This window comes from Perca flavescens, chromosome 8, assembly GCF_004354835.1.
Source record: "Perca flavescens isolate YP-PL-M2 chromosome 8, PFLA_1.0, whole genome shotgun sequence".
Taxonomy (NCBI): Eukaryota; Metazoa; Chordata; class Actinopteri; order Perciformes; family Percidae; genus Perca; species Perca flavescens.
Window position 1 is genome coordinate 7,335,491 of NC_041338.1, and position 21,724 is coordinate 7,357,214.

The window sequence follows — 21,724 nt, forward strand, 5'->3', positions numbered from 1 at the left end:
AATTGTGGGTCTCTGATTAAGGACACACCTCTGATTTTAGGTTTACCCCAGGTCACAGAAAAAGGTCGTTTCACATGGTAGTGCCAATTCGGTTCAAGTTTACAGAGTTTGCATTTCCTTTTTTCTAATCACGTCTGGCCCTGCAGGGAGTGGCTCCCCAAAACCAGAAACAATAGTTACCTTTCCTGTGGGGACAATGAGTCTTCTTCATATGCTAAATGTCAGACATGATTAATTCTTTAGAAGCTAGGTTTTGGGTGAGGCAGTCAAATGCTGATTAGTGTAACTTGATTAAATTTAGCTGCAGGCCCCATTAAACATTGTTGTCCAAACATAGCCTGGCTTTAACTTTTTTTAAACCTAACATGGTTCAGTCTTCCGAGAATAGGTGACTGTCAGCCGGGGACAGAGCACCGCGAGCTGCTGGTCATTTCGGCGGATTTTACGGTTAAGTAAGTAATGAAACAACTAGTTAAGAAAAGAACTATTGTTAATCCCTGTCGCTGCCATGTTGTTTGTGTATCTCTACGTCTGTACGTCGTACAGTAGCAAAGGCCACAAAACCCCTGGGTAGAATGGTGTGCTGGTAAACTCAAGATTTGAAGCGACCGGGCAACCCAGACTTGTCCACTTTGGCAAGCCATGCTTCAAGGTTACTGCTGGTTTTGTAGATGGCAGCTGTGTGATTCCCCAGGCTCTTGACCGGCTGTTCTGTCAGCACATAGCAAGGGAGACTAAGGAAGTAAAGTAAGTAGTGATACTTTGTGTAGTGACTATGTCCTATACTAGCCGCTACTGGTTGCTAATTTCGATTATTGTTTCTAACGTGTACTCAGACAAAACGATATCCAGTCCTTTCCGATAGTTTGCAATTTGCGTCGTTTATTTTCTGTGTCCTTATAGCGTTCATTTACAATAAATAATAAGTCATATAAAGTCCCGTAAACAACATAATCTGAGCACAGTTAAAAACTGTTTGCTCCTCTTCTTCAATTAACAACACCTGTTTGCATTAATACAGGAACTGTGATCTCATGTGACAAACTTGTCCTGTCCAACAGATGAACCTTCGCAATGCATTGATACATGAAATTGTATCAAGAGAGTAAGCAGTTTCCAGGTGAATGGCCCTACAAGTGAAGATCACTCTGTAACACATCTGCACATCCACCATTGGTGCTCCATTAACACTAGTATGTGCAAGCTGCAACTGCTTTCTTTGCTTACTCAGCTTCAGCAGGGTTTTTTTCAGTCTGAGGATCCATGCAACTGCATCTTTTAATCTCTGCCAATCAGAGAAATAAGTTATTAGTCGAGTGATTTCATTCAAGGTGTTAATTGTTGCATTAACCAGCACACTTTGCTTAACCTCTGGATCATCACTTGGGATGCTGAAATCCACAAGCAACCTTGGCCATTCATTTTCTGGATCCCATAGAAAAGTTGGGCTTTCAACCCATCTTTGGTTGACCAACTTGTCAGCTTTCAATCCTCTTGAAGCGTCATCTGCAGGGTTTAGTGATGTGGGAACATAACTCCAGTGTAACACGTCTGAGTTGTCTCTTATCATGGAGACTCTGTTAGCGACAAAGGTTAGGAATCTTTTGTCCTCATTTTTGATATACTTTAGAACGGATGTTCTGTCGGTCCAAAAGCGCGATTTCTTCAGTGGAATCTGCAGCTCTGATTGAAGCATCTTGTCAACTTTAATGGTGACAACAGCAGCAGTGAGTTCCAGACAAGGTATGGTGACGGGTTTTAGAGGAGTCACTCTGGATTTGCCAAACAAGAACGCAACATGGTCCATTTCCTCGAAGTTCTGCATTCTGAGGTAGGTAAGCCATATCCATTTTCACTAGCATCTGAAAAGTGATGCAGTTGTGCACTTACGATCTTTCCAAATCCTTTAGGCTTGATACACCTGTTGACTTTGAAATCAGCCACTTTCTGTAGATCTGTCAACCACTTGATACACTTCTGCTCAAAAGTTGGAGGTATGAGGTCATCCCAATCATACTTCTGCCTACATAACTCCTGCAGCAGCAGTTTAGCAGGGAGAATAAGTGGTGCGAAGAACCCCAGTGGATCATAGATGGAACTGATTACAGACAACATGCCACGTTTGGTGTGAGGTTGCTCCTTGATCTTCAGTTTAAATTTGAAAGTGTCTGTTTCTATACACCATTGCAGGCCTAAAGCCCTCTCTACTGGCAGTTTATCTCTGTCCAGATCCAGCTCAAATAAGTTCTGTAATTTGTGTTCTTCTGGAATACTTTGAAGTAGGTCCCGGCTGTTGCTGATCCATTTTGTGAGATTGAAACCTCCTCTGCTGCAAATGGCTCTTAGATTCTTAACCATGAGGACAGCCTCCTCTTCAGAGGAAAGGCTTTTCAGAAGGTCATCCATGTAGAAATTTCTTTTGATTGTGTCAATGACTTCTTCTGGAAAGCTTGTTTGATTATCCTCAGCAGTCTTCGTAAGAGCAAAGCAGGCACAACTGGGTGACGATACAGCCCCGAATAAATGAACAGTCATACGATACTCTACTAGATCACGGTCCAGGTTACCTCAGGCCACCATAAAAATCTTAAAAAGTCCACATGCCCTTCTGCTACCTTGACTTAGTGGAACATGGCTTGTATGTCTGCCATGATGGCTACAGGATCTTGTCTGAACTGTAAAAGGACTCCTATTAAGGAGCTGTTCAGGTTTGGGCCTTATAACAGTTGACTATTGAGAGAGACACCTTTGAAGTCTGCTCCACAGTCAAACACAACACGCAAGGTTCTCTTCTTCGGATGATATACTCCATGATGAGGTATATACCATACCTTTCCCTTGCATGGCTCTAACTGATGCTGAGGCACCTGTTCCGCATAGCCTTTGTTAATGACATCAGTAAGAAACTTTGTGTACTCATCATGATAACTTGCATCCTTCTGAAGCCTTCTCCTCAAGCCATGAACACGTTGCTTGGCAATGCAGAGATTGTTTGACATGGTGACGTCTTTTTCTTTGAAAGGCAGTTTTATTTTGTAGTGTCCTTTATAAAGTTGAACAGAGCTATCCATAATTTCAATGAATTTCCTTTCTTCCCTTGACATCTCCTCTTGGTCTTTGGAGGTTATTGGTTCTTACTGGTTATTGGTTCATCAGTAGCTCTTCAATTCTGTTGACAATAGTTCTATTAACAGTAACCTCGGGGTAACCACTCAAGCTTTGCTTGTCACCGTTTCCCTTTAATGGACCGTTAACCACCGACCCCATTAAGGTTCTGATAGCATATGGTCCATTGCCCTGACTGTTAATAACCTCCCAAGGCTCCATCAACTTGGAGGTATTGGTACCGATTAACAAGTCCACATTAGCCTTTATACGAGGAATCCCAATGTCCTTTAAATATGACCACTTAGCCAACTCCTCTTCACTGATAATGTTGTCTGTTGACACAGGCATCTCCCTTTTGAGTGAAAACATCAGGAAGCTCATAGAAGTGTTTTCCAGCAAACTCTGAGATCTCTAAGCCATTAATAATACAACTTGGAACTGCTTTATTATGACCCATGGTGCGCAAATGAATTTTCTTTGTCTATGGAACATACAGCCTTTTTATTGTTACTTTCATTGGTTGTAGGACTAAAGGAAGCTAAGGCACCCTTGACCTGCTGGAATGTTACTCCTTTTTTTTTGCTTTAGAACAAAAATATGTTTAGAACTGTAGTATCCTGAATAGAATAGATTCAGGGACAGGAACAGAATGGATCTCAGCCATATATTTAAACTGTCTATTGGGATGAGTTAGTACAGTGGCTATACATTTAACCCTCTGAATTGAAAGCCAAATCCATTATACTGTACATATACTGATTGTGTACTTAATGTTACATTGTGCCTCTCTCAAGCATTTGCTTTGGCTCCCCCCTTGAAATAGACTGTGAATACTATAGTAGTCTGTCTGTTCATGGCCTAGAACCAACTAACTGCTACAGCTCTACAAGATTTATCACCCTCTATCAGCCGCCCCATTTTCATCTATTGGTATTCCTCCTTTTTGCTCCCCTCCTTGTCCTCATCTTAGGGTTTTACATTGCCTATTTATCTTTCTTTTTCTTTTTTTTCCTCCTATCTCTCCTCCTGCTCCCCTGCCTCTTCTGCTTGTGCTTCTGCTCGCTACCAAATCCTTCTCTTCTTTGTCTTCACCTTTTCCCTCTTAGATTGTGACCCCTCTTAACAATCTGTCTCATTGGCTGTCTTGCTAATTAAATGGAGACCTCACTCTGCGTTCACATTTTCTCTTTAAGGTCTCTCTTTCTCCCTCACAAAACCAGCACTATCTAACCATGTTGGCTAATTCCATCCCTATCAGTAATTACACCGCAGCCCTTGGAGAGGGGAATTTCAATAGAGTTAACTCTTATCTATTTTACCCACTGATAAATAGAGGCAGTATCATGCATTTAAATACTTTTAATACGTAACTTCTTAGTCTTTAGGACTTTATGTCAGTAAGAAGAAAACTGAGAAGCGTATTCCACCTCTTTATTGCACTGTACTAGCTATGCATGATGGGCTGGTTCAATGGACAACTGAATGACAGACTGATCACTCTAATCGAACTAATAATGCCAGGTGCTTTAGGAAGTTGAGTTTAAGCCAAGGTGTACAAAGGCGTTTGCAATTGTGAGATAAAGATTTTTCAGCAACTTTCCATGGTCATTAGCCTGGGTAAACCCTGACAAACTTCCGGAAAATTTGAGATTTGCTCTGAGAAGGGTCTGGTGTTAACCAGGCTACATGGTCATGGGTTCCATCTTTTAAACCTGGAATGTTACTTTTTGAAACAGCAAAAATCTCCCTTGAGTTTCTGTTTTGCATTTGTGTTGCCCCTTGCAAAATAGTCTTGCAGTGCCAGACCTATCTCCACAGTGCTGTGGAATAAGGTCTGGGTACACCACACATAGGACAAAAAAAACTTTCTGGGTTGTTTGCATTTCTTTAAACCATTCTCAATTGTCTTGGGCGGCGCTAAGCTCTGGACGCTGCAACGGTGGCTCTGCAAAATGGTCTAAGGAGGAAGGAACTTGTTTCGGTGGAACATTTGCACCTCGAAAAATAGCAATATTAAACAAAGTTAACTGTTCACAGTATACAGTAATGTGAGCTATTGAAATTAGCCTGATACATGGTTAAATGTAATTTGCTCTTACCAGTGTATCGCTGTGTGTACTTTGTCCATACAAATCCTTTTCAATCAATTCCAAAACGTCCCACTTAGAGAAACATATTCTTGGTAAATCTTTACAATCACTTCCCGAAAGGACCAAGCAGGCCTGCCTTGTTGCATGATCCCAATTTTCGTTCCGTCGGATGTCAGGCCGTTATCCTGGAAATATGTAGTATTTCCGTTGTTCCGGACTACTTGCAAAATGAATCCTATAAGACTGTTTGCCTGAGAAAATACATTTTTGTATGAATGCATTATGGTACAAGAATGCAAACATTAGTGGGTATAATTGTTTCTCTGATCAATCAGATAAGCCTGAAGCGTAATTTACATGTCATATCAGAGAGAGCGACACGTTATTGTGCTTATACCTGTTTTTCTTAGTTCACAGAGGCTTACCATATTAGATTAGATAAAATTCCACATTATTGTCATTGCACACAGTAGGTACCTGGACAAAATGCAGTGTTGGTGCATCAAAAGAGATAGTGCAAACAATAGCAAAAGTGTTGATAAACACAGATATATAATAAACATCTCTAATAAATGGTAAATTCATAGTTAATTAAACTTAAGTTAATAGTTATTTTACTTTTAACAAACAATGAAATGGTAATTTATAATGTTAACATATCATTAGTAATGCTATAATTTGGTTTATTTTAACGGTTTATTGTTGCAAACCAATCATAAGATTTAATATATTATATTAAGTATTTGTAAATGATTACCAAATTGTTTCGTGATGCCTTTTAAAATTACTAATCATTAGCTAATTATTATAAGCATTAGTTGCAACTTCATAATAGCCGTCCAAATACTGTTTATCAATGGTTTACAAAATAATAAGCAACCATTGACAAAGTATTAACTATCTTTAATTTTATTTTACATTTAACTAATAAAATAACTGTGACATTATTTAAACATGCAACCGTCTGATCTGGAGTTAGAAATATAAAGTTATAAAGTAGTATCAAATGGAAAAACTCAATTAAAGTACAAGTTCCTAAAACTTAAATATAGTAGTTGAGGAGATCCACGTATTAACATACCACCACTGGAAATAAGGAAGGTAACAAAATTACACAGCCATAAAACAGCGAGTCTCTCTCGCTCTCTCTCTCTCTCTCTCTCTCTCCTTCTCTCTCTCACACACACACACACACACACACACTTGCTCCCATCACTTTTTTCCCAACAGTCTGCTGGAAGTGAGATGTTTGTGGTTTGGTAGTCTTTCAATGTGTTGATTTTTAGCAAGACTGAACACACACCATCCATGAAGGAAAGAACAGAAGGAAGAGAGAGAGAGAGAGAGAGAGAGAGAGAGAGAGAGAGAGAGACAGATATGTGAATATCAGAGTGGGCTATTTCTGTTTTGAGCAGTGCTCTTGCAGAGTCATCATCTGCTGTCTCACCATCTGTTCCTCTGTCCGCACCAGTGGGATTTAAAACTCTTTCTAAAAAAGCTTATTTTTTTTCCAAATGGGCAAATGGTTTTTGTGGGCTCTTACAAACTCTTATCCACCAAAAATGCACCCTATTTTTGAAGACATTGACCTAAAGTATTTGCTCGCCTCTACATCTTACATTGCTGGACGTACTAATTTGTGATCTACCCAAGGCCAGACATCAGGCCAGGTCTCCCTTAAAACAGCATTCATCAGAGACTGACCATACAATAGTGCCCCCTGCTGGTTACATCACTACCATCCACACATTATGAGCTGACACATCAGTACAAATGTATGTGCAGACTTGAGTGCTAACACACACACACACACACACACACACACACACAAACACAAACACAAACTATGGCAATAATGTCGGCAGTGTTTGGTGATTTAATATAGAGCTTGTCCAGCCCAGCTTTGAGATGGCTTCACTCGCTAAATCTCTTTCATTCTCTTCCATGTTTATTCAGCACTTCACTGCAATCTATCCTGACCTGTTTCCTGCTGCCTATTAAAATTCCTCTTAATTATAGAACACTCTGTTTAATTAACTTGATGGATGCACCCAGTCTGATCCCACAGGGAAGGAGAGAGTAGAGTTAAAGATTTTCTTCCCCACTTGGGTATTACAAGATATGTTAATGATATATTGGATATACAATATGCTTGCATAATTTGCTGTTAGTTTCTGTGTGCATGTGTTACTCTGCTCTCTCGTAGAATTCTTGAGGCTTTCAATTATTTATTATCATGGAGCTGAAAGATGGTTTCATATTTTTTTCTCTTCTCATTTTCTTCTCATTCATGCCTCTTGTCATTGATGATTTTGCCCCCATAGAGACCCAGAGATGCTGGAGGCAGAGAAGGAGCAGACAAATCCAGAAAATGAGACTGATGGAGGACGGAGTTCCTCCAGAACGCTTTCTCCTGCCTTTTCAGTTCCTCTGAGCCCCAGACCTGGTGCAGATGAGCAGAGCAGCACACAGTGCCGTCTGGGTGTAAAAGTGGTAGGCAAATGCTCCCTTGTAAACAAATCAGGGTTTTCCTGAGATTTCCAGTTAATCAAGGCATGGAGAGAGCCTGCAGTAATGGGCAAGTCCTTCTCCGTCTCTATGCTGCCACGAGCCACACCCAGGCACATACACACATTTTTGCGTTATAAACCTCAGTGTGGAGATTCTCCCCTTTGTTATCAGCGTGCATAACAGTTTTCTACTTTTGAATGCATTGATATAATAGACTGATAAGAGTGTTTTACAACTCAGAGGAGTTGTCATGATAGTTCCCTGATTTATAATATTTATAGTGTTTGCAATACTAAAGTGATGAGATAATACTTTGATCACATCTGTACGTATGTTTGTCAGTTGGGGCCGCAACTATTTTTATTTTCAAAATTGATTAACAATATTCTCACACCAACAATCCAGAAAAACAAAAGCTTTTAGTATTTTTAAAAAGCTTTTAGCTTTTATTAGTAGTATTTTTTAAGTCATTGATTCATTGGCTTGTTGTGTCTGCACTACAAATTAATAGTACACACCGCTAGTGCAAACTCTAAATGAGAAATGTTCTGAAATACTAGAACATATATTTGCTATATGTTTATTTTGTACAAAAAACAAAGTGTTAAAACAACTACAAAAAATTAAAAATAAACAACACAGAGGATTTGTAGTCCCTGCTGAGTCAGCCAGCCAACTTGAGCTAACATTAGCTTTGTAGAGATTGTGGGATTTCCCAAACCACACATATAAACACACACTGCTTTGCTAGCTCAATCGGGTTGTGTAGCTTACTGTTACTGTAGCTATCTGCTGAAAATGTTTTTTTTCCATGTATAGATTGTAAGCTACTATGTCCGCAAACGTCACATTTTGGCTATACATAGAGCTGTGTCACAGACTCACTGGCATAGCTGCTGTGATCCAAACATTTCCAATAACTCAAAAGCATTGTATGATAAGACTAACTCATTTAAAGGCAGGGTTGGTAACTATTTCCAATATACGGTACACTTTTTATATTTTGTGTGAACACCCCGACAGTGGGCTCTGAAAAAAGACCGAAAATGATCCGTTATCTGTAGCTGCTATAATCCTGTAAAAATGCCCACCAATGACTGTCTCGCGGTCCTCTTGGAAAGAACCAATGAAATGCCTCCTTGCCCCGCTGCACTTACTCTACCCTTCCCGTGTTCGAGCCTGAGCTCAACAACAGTATCATGTTTGTTTTAAACATTTGGTATGATAATATTAGGTGTTTGCCTACAGGTGAATGAGACATAAAGTGAAAAGAAAATCCGATGGATCACTTTTATAAATATGTTTAAGAGCTTCTGTGTGAAATTTTATTAAAAGGAAATGAATCTTGTAAGTTCCACTTGTTTTCTTTTTGTGTCTGTAGGTGTTTGATATCTCACCGATATATGGTGAACTGCAACCCGGGGAACAGCAGCAGGTCTTTTTGTATTTCTATGGCCAAGAAAATGTCAGCAGAGAGGTCGTAGCACAGTGCCATGTAGTGGAGGGGCCTACGTATGAAATCAAACTCAGAGGAGAAACTTCGGTAACCAGCTACAGCCTTGACTCGACCTATATCGACTTTGGTCTGCAGGTATGTATGCAGCTGTCCTGTTACCCTGCTTTTATTGTTCTTGTTTTTTCCTTTGTCATCTTTTTTTTTTTTTAAACAAAATGTTGGGTAGTGATTCATTCTACCATTTTCAAAAGGACACTGACAGGCCAGGGGGGATTGTGATAGATTTGTTTGTGATTGTGGATGAAGATGTGCTTGCTGCACTTCTGTAGTTTGTTTCATAAGTATTTGCTTTTGCTTACTACACATTATATAAAGACATAATATCTGCTGTTGAGAGTGGCATCAAATGTGTTTTAACCTCTAAAGAGACTGGTGAGAGGAATCATGTTAATTTTGAATGTCACTGCATAGTGTCTTCACATTTTGGCCTTTTGCGCTTCCACTCCCTCTTTAAGTATGCAAGACATCCGGACCAGTTATCATTGATATTCAAGTCAAGGCCATATTGATTTTTATTTAGTTGAAATGAGTGATTCAGCAGAACATTTCTCTGACCTTCCTGTCTATTCAGCACTATTTTTTCTCTTGCTGTTTTCTCTCTCTGTCTCTTACTCCCTGTGTTGTTTTCTTGTGATCGGTTATATTTGTTCATATTAGTAACGAAGTCCTGAAACAACTCCCTTTGTGCATGCAGACACTCAGATAGATGCTTTCAGATTTGGAGCAACACTTTTGAATAACCTTTCGTGTTTGTCTCTATCTCTCTCTGTCTCTTACTCTTTCTCACTTTTAAGACTCAAATAAAAATTCCCTTGTGCTCGTATCACAGAAACTTTTCAACGTAAATACAGGTGCTGACAGTTTAAAAAGCAGTGTTGCCTCTCCCCTCTTTTTCTTTCAGCTGTTTGATCATGAAGCGGAAGCTGATGTGATCCTGAGGAATACTGGTAAGGTGGGCTTCAAATTTAGCATCATATACCCTCAAAGGGAGGATGAGGAGGCAGAGAAGGAGGCAGATGAGGAGCCAAATGTGAAAGGACAGGAGCTCAAACCGGGCCGGCCCATGGTCATCCCCACCGTAGTAAGCGGGATTATTTCAGCTGTGGGAGGGTCATTTATTATGTATAAGGGTTTTTTTTTAAACCATTTTTTGTGTGTGTTTGTTTTGTGTGTGTCAGGGTCACATTGACGCTGGTGCAGAGCAACTTCTGCGTGTGCGCTACCTCCCAGGCATCCCCGAGGTGTTTGAGAAGCGGCTTCAGCTGCAGGTGGCTTTCCTGCCACTGCAGGACATCCTGCTGACTGGAGAGGGAGTGTTCCCAAGGATCCGGCTGAACTTGCCACAAAACCTGTGTATGATGATCATATTCTTACCTTACCTATTCTTGTTTATCATTTAAGTGAAGAAAAAAAAAAACTGTATCTGCAGTAGACTACAATCTATTTTTTTACTGTATATTGATTCTATTTGCCCAAATGCAATTATGGTGTCAGTAATGCCACTGGAAGGAATTGTTCTCTTTGCATTGGAACAGTCAATTTGAAACTCAGTCAAACTCAGTAAACAGAAAGTGCTTAACATAACAAAGAGCTTGGCCTCTAGAACTTAACTTAGCCCCTACATCCATCCATCCATCTTCGTCCGCTTATCCGGTATCGGGTCGCGGGGGAGCAGCTCCAGCAGGGGACCCCAAACTTCCCTTTCCCGAACCACATTAACCAGCTCCGACTGGTGGATCCCGAGGCGTTCCCAGGCCAGGTTGGAGATATAATCCCTCCACCTAGTCCTGGGTCTAGCTGGATGTGCCTGGAACACCTCCCTAGGGAGGCACCCGGGGGGCATCCTTACCAGATGCCCGAACCACCTCAACTGGCTCCTTTTGACGCAAAGGAGCAGCGGCTCTACTCCGAGCTCCTCACGGATGACTGAGCTTCTCACCCTATCTCTAAGGGAGACGCCAGCCACCCTCCTGAGGAAACCCATTTTGTCCGCTTATACCCTGGATCTTGTTTTTTCGGTCATGACCCAGCCTTCATGACCATAGGTGAGGGTAGGAACAAAAACTGACCGGTAGATTGAGAGCTTTGCCTTCTGGCTCAGCTCTCTTTTCGTCACAACGGTGCGATAAATTGAATGTAATACCGCACCCGCTGCGCCGATTCTCCGACCAATCTCCCGCTCCATTGTCCCCTCACTTGCGAACAAGCTTGAACTCCTTCACTTAGCCCCTACAGTAGTAGGTAATCTCTGTTTTGCTGTTTTGCTCTCTGACACTTTTTGTATTAAAAAGCATTGAGTCCAAATCCTTCAGCAGGTCTCCCTAATAACCATGTATTTTGCCTTGCAGCAGAGGAGTGCTACAGTGATGTGGTGCAGCAGGCCAGAACAGCTGTGGAGGGGGATAGAGTCAGAGAGGAGTTTATGAATGGAATTACGGCTGCTGGTGGAGGAGCAACAACGGACACCAACTGCACCCTCACAGTCAGTGACTAATACAAACAAAATTAATGTTACTGTTAACAAACCTATTCTTCCGTATTATTTTCCAAAATTGGTCATGTAGGTTACTACAGTGGTAAGCATGTTGTATTTAGTGTAGTGAAAACGGTACAATACTTTGTTTGAGTACACAAAGAATAACCAAAACCAATGTGTTTATTTGTTCCAATTGACAGAGTGAATCTTGTTTAGAATGTTATTATTATTGAATATTATTAATTATGTATTAAGAAAAGATGCATGACATGGTGGTCAACATATATGGTGCACATGCTCTTTCTATATGGGTATGGCAGTGCTACAACATCTCTGCTGTTAGAAACCAGCCTATTCTACAGGGCTTTGCCTGCTTCTTATCTGTGTATTGATTTTCCAGGGAGTAGACCAGAGAACCATTGAATTACAATGAAAATTGCTATTTTCTGCTTATCCCCTCAGTATTTACTCATGGTTTTGTGTTGCCCCGGCATCCCTGACATACCCCCTAACTGAAATGAAAAGGACAGGAGCGATAAGGACTGCAATACATGTACATAAACTGACAAATTGTCAACATTACCACTTTATCCACAAAAACCCATGAACTCAGGGACTTTCTATCTGTTGTTATCATGTAGAAGAGCATGGCAAACTGATTTATAAAATGTTTACAGTTGAGCTTTTGCTTGATTATCCATTATTATATTTAAACTTCTATATAAATTATTAAAGTCAATTACAATGTGACTGTGATAACAACCATGCATTATTATGCAATTATGATTTGTCTAGTAAGAATGCAATTATGATTGTCTAGTAAGAACAACAATTCAAAGTATTTCTAATAAAAATATCATTCGTGAAAATACTTCAGATCTCTAATGATGTCACAGACATTTTATCGTAAAGTAGCCTTCTAGATACATAATACAGATGTCTGCAAATGTTTTTTGACATGTTTGTTTTTTGACAAAACATTAGAATATTTCTAATTATATTCTGTCAAGTGAGTCAAATTCATTTTATTTATATAGCCCAAAATCACAAATTTGCCTCAAAGTGCTTTACAATCTGTACATATCACCCTCTATAGACCTATAAACCGCATAAGGAAAAACACATACAAAAAAACTTTTAAAGCTTCAGTTGGTAATATAATCAGCACATCTCGAAATCACCACAAATTCCATGATAATGAGCTGATTTAAAGGTCCCATGACATGGTGCTCTTTGGATGCTTTTATATAGACCTTAGTGGTCCCTTAATACTGTATCTGAAGTCTCTTTCCCGAAATTCAGCCTTGGTGCAGAATTATAGCCACTAGAGCCAGTCCCACAATGAGCTTTCCTTAGAATGTGCCATTTCTGTGTCTGTAGCTATTGAAGAGGAGAGAGGGGGGTGCAAGGTGGAGGGTGATTGTGTGGCCTTGACCAACTGCCACTTTGCTCGTTTGAAAGCCATGATGTCTCTCTCTCATGGGTGGGCAAATTCTCTGGGCGGGCAAAGCAGAGAAAGGGGAGGTAACCTTGCTCCTTATGAGGTCATTATGATTCCAGATTGGTCCATCTGAGCTTTCATTTTCTCAAAGGCAGAGCAGGATACCCAGGGCTCGGTTTGCCACTGGGGGGCCATAGGCAGGCTGGGGGAACGCATATTGATGTTAAAAAACCTCATAAAGTGAAATTTTCATGCCATGGGACCTTTAAAGTCGTCAGAATCTAAACTGACAGCCGGCTCTGCTTTACAAGACCAGCATCCAATGCTAAGCCTTGAATCATGTCAAGTGATATCCAAAAATATCATTTTTACCAGTCCAAACTAAATCACATCCAGCTGTTATTGTGTACTGTATGTTTGATAAGACAAGCTTTGACTAGTGAAAATAGATTTGGAGAAACCTTGAATTATTGCTCTTACCATTTAGACTGTGCTGTTTGCTTATGTAACTCTTCAATTTTGTTTGTAACTTTTGAGTGTTTACATACTCCTTCTGTCTTCCTCTCCCTTTTTCTTTTCTCTCTTTTGCCTGCTGCCTCCAGTATGAAGAGCTGCTTCACATGGAGATTGAGAAAACATTGGTCAAACAGAATGCTCTCGCTGTGACCAGTAGCCTGCTGGAGCTCAGCGACTCGCAAGGTTCCTCCAGAAAGTGGCACAAACTTAGCCAGTATGTACACAACCCCCACACACACACACACACACACACACACACACTTTGGCTGAACAGATGGTGCACTCACTTGACTGAAACAAGAACTGTGTTGTGGAATTCAAAAGAGTTTGGGTTATTGAATAATATCTGGCTGGGTAGGTTTTGTTCTGTGGTATTTGTGCAAATTGATGGAAGTCATGGTGTGCATTGGCTGTTTTCACTCAAACCTTATTGTGATCCCTTGTTTGACTTCCACAAATATATGCTGCAAACTACAACATACAAAATAATCAGGTTGATATTCAAGGAAAAGAACTGTGTTCTAAGAATGTTTTAACCGCTTTACTGACAATAACAATTTTGACCGATTAATAATATCAGTTACAGTAAACAGTTAAAAGTAATAACATTTTAAAAAGTAATTAAACATGATTTTTAGCTAGTACAAACTTTGCATTTGCAAGTTGCGTTTGAAGCTCTTTTTTTGATAAGTTTGTGGCTCTTTGCTGGACCGTGCTTACTATGGATGCATTGAGGACAGGCTCGGACAGCTGCAGACTTGTGTCGGTCTTACGGACAGGCCAATGATTCCAGGAAAGTGACTGCATGTGTCCACAACATACTGTAGTCTGTAAAAAATAATGGACGAAGCTTCCGGGTCTAATAAGGGACGCCAATGCGGAAGTGCCTTAACCCTCTGAGGTCTAATGGCATTTTCACATCTTCTTAAATTGACCTATTTAAGGTATTTGCATATAACTGATCCCCATGTGTTCCATATCAAAATGTTCAGAAAAACTCAGCTTCCCGTATAGTGACGCCCACCTTTTTTCTAGAGTAATGTGTAAAGAGATAATTTGGTGCTAAAGCTGAAAGTTGATGTTTGCTTTTTGAAAGTCCTCAAATCTCTTTTGAAAACAAACCTTAGCTTATGATGCGTTGTAGGAATTGTTACAGTGGTTGCATTGAGTTTACCTTAATCTAAGGTTATATATATCTCAATCGCTAGTTGATGCATTGCGAGGCATCAAAACGGCAGTTCTCAAACCAATGGTTTGACTTCATGCTACGTCCAATATTTTTCTGCAGCTGTTTGCAGAAGCAGAGCATGGAAAGTATGTCCAAGTAGGGCTGGGCGATATGGAGAAAATCAGATATCACAATATTCTTGACCAAATACCTCGATATCGATATTGCGGCAATATTCTAGGGTTGAGAACTGGTGCTTTAACAAAATATGTTCAAACTTAGATTTTAGATAAATAATCATCAGTAATGTGGACATAATGTCAAAGTGGGGAAAAGGCAAAAAATAGAACAGCTAGAACAGTCTGGTAAGTTCAGAAAAGTACATCACTTTACTGTAATACAGCCTTTAAAACCAGGAAAAGACAACACTTATGTCATATTACAATATCCAAAATCTAAGAGGATATCTAGTCTCATATCACCATATCAATATAATATCGATTTATTGCCCAGCCCTATGTCCAAGCATCCCGGACAGGTGAACTGGGAATCCGTTGCCTGCTTGTCTGTTAATGGTTAATGATAACATATTATGTCAATCATAACACTGAAGTATTACCAAGCCCTGCTTCAGTGAAGAAACTTGGGTTTTTTTACTGAGCAACTTGGATGTTGCTTGTTATTGTCTTATTTATGTCTTCACCCCTATCTTTTTCCACTCCCCCAGGTTCCTGCTCCCAGAGTATGTTTTGGATTTTGGTTATGCCATTCCAGGCAAAGTCTTCAGTCGCACTGTAAATGTGACAAATACTGGGTCAGTGGCTGTGTCTTTCTATCCCAATGGCAAACTTCTAGCTGGCACAGGTACGATACATTACTTAAAATCCTCATCCTCATCCTTCATCCGTGTGTGATCATGTGATTTCTCAGTATTACTGTGCCAACTCCTGGATCTAGCTTCAGATTGGGCAGACAGATATGCCAGTGGTATTTATCTTCTCTTCTACAGTAACTTTCTGCAAGAAAGCGAACAAGTGTATTTCCCAAAATGTCAACCTATTTATTAGAGAGACACAAGTTTACAGATTTATAATTTTTGCTGATAACACCTAGTTTTAATCATGTGTAGGTAGGTGAGATGAGTTAATACTATCCTATCTTAAAGTGAAATGAGGAAAAGGATATGGATAATGGATGAAATTCAATTGATTGATTGTCTGAGGAAATATTCTGCCTGTCTTCTGATATTAATCATTTTTCAATAGGTTGTTTTCTTTTCTTTTTGTTTTGTTTTTTTTCTTCTTCTCAATGTTCTTCATTTTGTCTTTATGAAATAAAACACTTTGAGTGTTTTGTTGCTTCTTCAAAGGATTCAGTGCAGGATTTGAAAGAGTGAAGAACCTGCCCTGCGGCGAGACACATACTTTCACAGTTAAATTTGACCCCCAAGGAGCCAATCTGAAGACAGGGGACATAAGTGTTGTCATGCCAATACAGGTACACATGGGCAATAGAGTGATGATTGGGCCGCATTTTTCTGTCCAAGCCCGGCCCAAGCCCTACCCGAGCCCGGCCCGAGCCCGACAGGCATTAAGATATTTATGTCAGAACCCGACCCGAGCCCGACACAAAATCTCGTTTTTTTCTCATACTAATGACACATGTACGTTTGTTTGTGTGGAAAGCCCGCTTTTATTAAGCAACTGTAGGAAGGCACTCGGAAATGTCAACAGATGAGTGCATCAGCGCACACGGGGCAAGTTAACACAGGCGCACACCTACATCATATTTTAAATTTAAAATGTTCAATGTGTTAACCTTTCCTGATTGCTTCGTTTCTGACCGTGGTAAGAAAACCAGGGGAGACGTTATAAAATGAGTAACGTCGGGGTTAAAATCCCGTTTCTGCTGAGCAAATTAATGAACTTTGCTTTCAGTCTGGGGTTTATTTCGGACACCGCACACACTGTGTACAAAAGTTAAACTCATTCCACCAACTCTGCTCCGGTCGCATCTACACGTCTGCTTCCTCTTTCTCTATCCCTCTTCTGCCCACTTTCCACACACTCCGCTCTCAGAACATCATTTCTAAATATCTGTCCGGCCTGGCCTGTTGGCCAGGCCAGACGCTCGGGTTCCGTCGGGCTCGGGTTGGGTACCCGCACTCTAATGGGCATACACTTGCACAAATATTGTCATTATTTATGATTCAGTGTAAAATGTCTACATACAGTAATTGGGTCATTGTCTTCCTTGTTGATCAGTAGCACTGTAACAATGATTGTTTTTGGTTTTACAGGTCAAAGGTGGCCCAATGGTCCAGCTGCGCCTGCGTGCGGTTGTAACTGTGCCGGCCGTCACTGTTTCCACGGATACACTGCTGTTTGACACTGTGCAGTGTGACATGTGTCAGGTAATACAGTATGATAAGCTGGAATGAGAAGATACTGTTGTGTGGCCCTACAAAGGTTGATAGTTGTTGATGATGGAATAAAATGCTGTGTTGAAAGTTTGTATGATTACACAAGCTCTTACACTGATTTGATTAAAATTGGATAGCTACACAAATTTAAATAAATTCAACTTTTACTGCCCGTTTTGTTTAACTTTGTGTTATCAACATGTAAAAGTAGGAGAATAGGAAGGGCAAATGCTGTTTACCGCTTAAAAGGGAACTATGCTAGGAAAGCATTGTCGGAGTCACAGAGAAAGAGGAAACGGCAGACTGACCGAGCAAGTTTTTACAGTGTTGCCAAATATCTATTCCTGAAGCTGTAGGGGGAGATCTATAGAGAAACCTGCGAGCAAAAAGCAAGAAAACAGCAAAGAAATTGCCAAAACTTCATAGCGCCCCTTTAACACTGCTGTGACCAGTATGCTGCCTCACTGTGTTGCCATCTTACTGTCAGATCAGGTTAAGTTTATCATTTCCAATGACCTGACCTTACTAAGCTGATACAACGTATGTGTGTTAAATTTGGCTGTGGTTATACATATTTCCAGAAGTCAAAGCTTAAAACTATGATTAAAGATTTTATGAAGCCATTTATTATAGGGGTGCACGATTCAGAAAATGTCACGATTTGATTCAATATGGATTTTTAGGCTCAATATTCGATTAAAAATTAGATTTTCGATTCAAAAACGATTCTCAATTTAAAAAGATGATGTAGTTACTTTTCCCATGTGATTGCAGTAGACATACAGTACAGGCCAAAATGTTGGACACACCTTCTCATTCAATGTGTTTCCTTCTATTTTCATGACTATTTACATTGTAGATTCTCACTGAAAGGCATCAAAACTATGAATGAACACATATGGAATTATGTACTTAACAAAGAAGTGTGAAATAACTGAAAACATGTCTTATATTTTAGATTCTTCAAAGTAGCCACCCTTTGCTTTTTTATTAATAAGGGAAAACATTCCACTAATTAACCCTGACAAAGCACACCTGTGAAGTGAAAACCATTTCAGATGACTACCTCATGAAGCTCATTGAGAGAACACCAAGGGTTTGCAGTGCTATCAAAAAAGCATTCATAGTTTTGATGCCTTCAGTGAGAATCTACAATGTAAATAGTCATAAAAATAAAGAAACACATTGAATGAGAAGGTGTGTCCAAACTTTTGGCCTGTACTATACAGTTAAAAAAAAAAAATCATGAATTGATTTTTGGAATTCTGTAAATCGATTTTGAATCGGTAGAGCTTGAATCGCAATACGAATGTGAATCAATTTTTTTGCACACCCCTAGTTTATTACACTAACTGATGTCAATTCATTCTGTTGTAGCCAAACTGACATGAGAATGCGCTCAGGTTGTTGTTGTTGTTCCTCATCAGATCAAGACAATACAGCTGTTTAATCATGAGTCTGTGCCCTGCTACTGGAGCATAGCTGAGAAGGGGAAGCGTTTGAAAAAGGTACAAAAATTGTCATTTTATGGAAATTTCTTTTCCAATTAATTTTGTAATTTGCTCTCCAGGTAACTAAAACTACTTCTAGGTATGTGTCATCTACCTTTGTTAGCTTTTGTTAGCTAAGTGATCAGAATACTATTGATAAGAGACAAATACAAACCTAACACCTGCCTCCGTTCTTGCTCTCTACCGGCATTAAAAGGTTTTGCAGAAGCAGCGCCCACCTCCAGCGGTGTTCAGGGTGATTCCCAGTTCTGGCATGCTGTCCCCTGGCGAACGAGTCAATGTCCAGATAAGGTTCAGTGCTGCTGAGTCGGTATGGAGCTTAATTGACTTTAGAATAATAATACATAGCAGAGCATCATAGCATTCCATGGGTTGTGACCTACTGTCCGTGTCTTTGCAGAATGCTTACAACGTGCAGCTAGTGGTGCGAGTGGCTGACAGCACCGAGCAGTTGTTGATTAACGTCCAGGGGCAGGGCGAGGAGCCACAGCTCCAGTTCTGCCCGCCGGTGCTGGAGCTGGGGCCTTGCCTGCCTGTCACCACTGAGGTTGAAGCTGAGGTCATCGTCAAAAACCCCTGCTCTTTCCCAATTGAGTTCTACTCCCTGGAATTTGACACACAGTATCTTGAGGAAGAAAAGGTAGCTCTCTTCTGTATGATTGCAAAGGGATAAGAATGAGAGAAAAAGTTGGAATGTGCGGGTGCAAGCAAGGTTGTTAGATAATAATATTGTGAGCACATACCATTAGCATAGGCTAAGGGGCAAAGTCACAAAAAATCAAGAGAAACCTTTTGAAAAATGTGCCCCATGTCATTACCGATTCTTATGTATAAACCATATAAAACAGGAAGTATAGTTTTAGCTTATCTAATAGATGCAAGTTTTTAACAAACCTTTCCTACCGCTCTTTCCCTCTTGGAGATACGATACAACTTAAATTTCACTGAAATTCATTTTGCGTTCCTGAGCAGCTCCACTCCAAAAAAAATTAAAAGAAAAATACACACAGAGTTAGACAACAATTACACATACAGTACAAAGATGAAAACACATCAATAGCCATGGCAACGAAACATGTTTCATGATATCCTTCAGTTAAGATCTTAATTGGCAACACACTGATTTTGGCTTAGCAACAGAATAGACCGATGTATAAAGGAGTTCTGAAGCCTGTTGTATCTAAATGAAGGGACTCTAAATCGCCTGTTAAGAAGGCAAAAGTTGGTATTCAGAGTTTAAAACATGCATGGAGTCAGAAGACATGCTGTTAGCAAGCGTGAGCATGCTATTCTTGTGGGTTGTTTGAAAGTAATGTGCAACAAGTTGACCAATAATCTTAGCACAAACTTTGATTTGATTATATCATTTAGTTTTAGGTTTAGCAGATAGGCTGCTGAGCCAGGCTGACACTCTGAATCACTGAATTAGAATAAACTGGCAGCTGGTTCCAAAGGAACTAAGCCTACGGAGAAAGTAAAGGCGCTGCTGTATCTTTTTACAAATATGCTGATGTGAGGAGTCCCAGGTATTTGTATGAAGATACTTGTTTAATTTCTGCATTTTGAATTGTCACTGGGAGCACCTGAAATTCCGGCGAAAGGGCGAAGATTGTTTCCTCTGTCTTGTAAGTGTTGATAGTAAGAGCATTTTTGTATGATGTTGAATGATTACCTCTTATTTCTTAGCTCCGCACTTGGCCCCTCACACTGTTTAATTTTCTTCTGTCTGTTCCTTTTTGTGTCTTTTCCTGTCCTGCTTCCTTTCTCCATCCCCCCTCTTCCCATTTACTTAATCCCATGTAGATGCTGCGTCTGATGCAGGGTTATGATGAGAACAACATTTTACTGCTGCCTCCCAGAGCCCCTGGAGAAAGTCTTCCCACAGAACTGCTCGACTACTACAAGGAGTACTGCTCCCAACTGGAAGATGATGGTAGCTTCAGGCACACATGTTCATCATGCTCTGCAATCAAATACCTACAGGTATATGTTCACATGTGTGCATACCTGTTTTAATTGAATCTACTGTACCTGTGTGTAGTAGAGCTGAAGGAAGCCTTGGATGAAAAAGAAGAGATGGGTGGCATACAAGAGGAAGAAAAGAGGTCAAGCCAAAGCAATGGGCACACACCAGACAGCAAAGTGGAAGAAATACAAACTGTACCTGTGAAACCAGTTGAATTGCGTGAGTGCAAACCCTTTTAAAAGCAGAAGTTGAAAGTAGCCTGACATTAGGTAAGTGTGTAATTCACTCATTTTCGCATTTATGGTGTGTTACAGTAATGCTTGTGCTTTCAGTTCTTTCGGAGATGACCAATGAGGGAAGCAGTGAGACACTGGGGCAGCTAGAGATGACCCCCGTCTCCAGAGCAATTGCCCGCCACATGTGTGTTGATCTGTCACCTGAGGGCCTGGCTGCACGCAACCGCAGAGGCATTGCTATTATTGTTTATGGAGCCCCACTGACAGGTGAAGCAAGTAATTAGTTAATTTTATTTAATTTTATTTCTTTATTTCAGGACAATGCACATTTGATGAACATGTACAACAGTACATATAAAAAATGCCAGATTGTAGCCCAAGGGCTAATTTCCATCTACAGTCCATTTAAAGTTACAATAAAAAAGGACAAAAGATATACAGTAGTAACATTTGCAATAAAAAAGGGAGAAACAGAAAGAAACAAAAAGGAAAACAGGACAATTCATTAGTAAGAGTTAAAATGGAGACACAATTCATTGGTATGCTCTACTGGGCTAATACGGTACAACATACAGTTAGAGGTGGTTGCACGTTTGGTTAGCTCTAAGCCACACCTTTACTTGGCTCTAATTCATTAACAGTGGATTCTGTATTGAAAAATGATACCACTTAATTTGCAGCATCTTCATATTTCAATCAAATATTTGAAGACTGGGGCATCTGGGTAGCTAACCTGGTTGAGCGTGCGCCCCATGTATAAAGG

General features: G+C 40.2%; 1 protein-coding gene across 1 annotated transcript in view; it reads left to right on the top strand.

The window, feature by feature from the left end:
• Nucleotides 1-21,724, top strand: part of hydin (HYDIN axonemal central pair apparatus protein) — a 109,125-nt gene that overhangs the window by 45,153 nt on the left and 42,248 nt on the right. Inside the window, exons 25-39 of the mRNA XM_028584433.1 lie at nucleotides 7,523-7,691; nucleotides 9,091-9,300; nucleotides 10,127-10,306; nucleotides 10,404-10,578; nucleotides 11,574-11,707; nucleotides 13,745-13,872; nucleotides 15,554-15,690; nucleotides 16,196-16,323; nucleotides 17,126-17,239; nucleotides 18,676-18,756; nucleotides 18,956-19,069; nucleotides 19,160-19,399; nucleotides 20,563-20,692; nucleotides 20,801-20,944; nucleotides 21,058-21,228. Coding sequence (XP_028440234.1) covers nucleotides 7,523-7,691; nucleotides 9,091-9,300; nucleotides 10,127-10,306; nucleotides 10,404-10,578; nucleotides 11,574-11,707; nucleotides 13,745-13,872; nucleotides 15,554-15,690; nucleotides 16,196-16,323; nucleotides 17,126-17,239; nucleotides 18,676-18,756; nucleotides 18,956-19,069; nucleotides 19,160-19,399; nucleotides 20,563-20,692; nucleotides 20,801-20,944; nucleotides 21,058-21,228 — 2,255 coding nt within the window. The remainder of the gene's footprint in view (nucleotides 1-7,522; nucleotides 7,692-9,090; nucleotides 9,301-10,126; nucleotides 10,307-10,403; nucleotides 10,579-11,573; nucleotides 11,708-13,744; nucleotides 13,873-15,553; nucleotides 15,691-16,195; nucleotides 16,324-17,125; nucleotides 17,240-18,675; nucleotides 18,757-18,955; nucleotides 19,070-19,159; nucleotides 19,400-20,562; nucleotides 20,693-20,800; nucleotides 20,945-21,057; nucleotides 21,229-21,724) is intronic.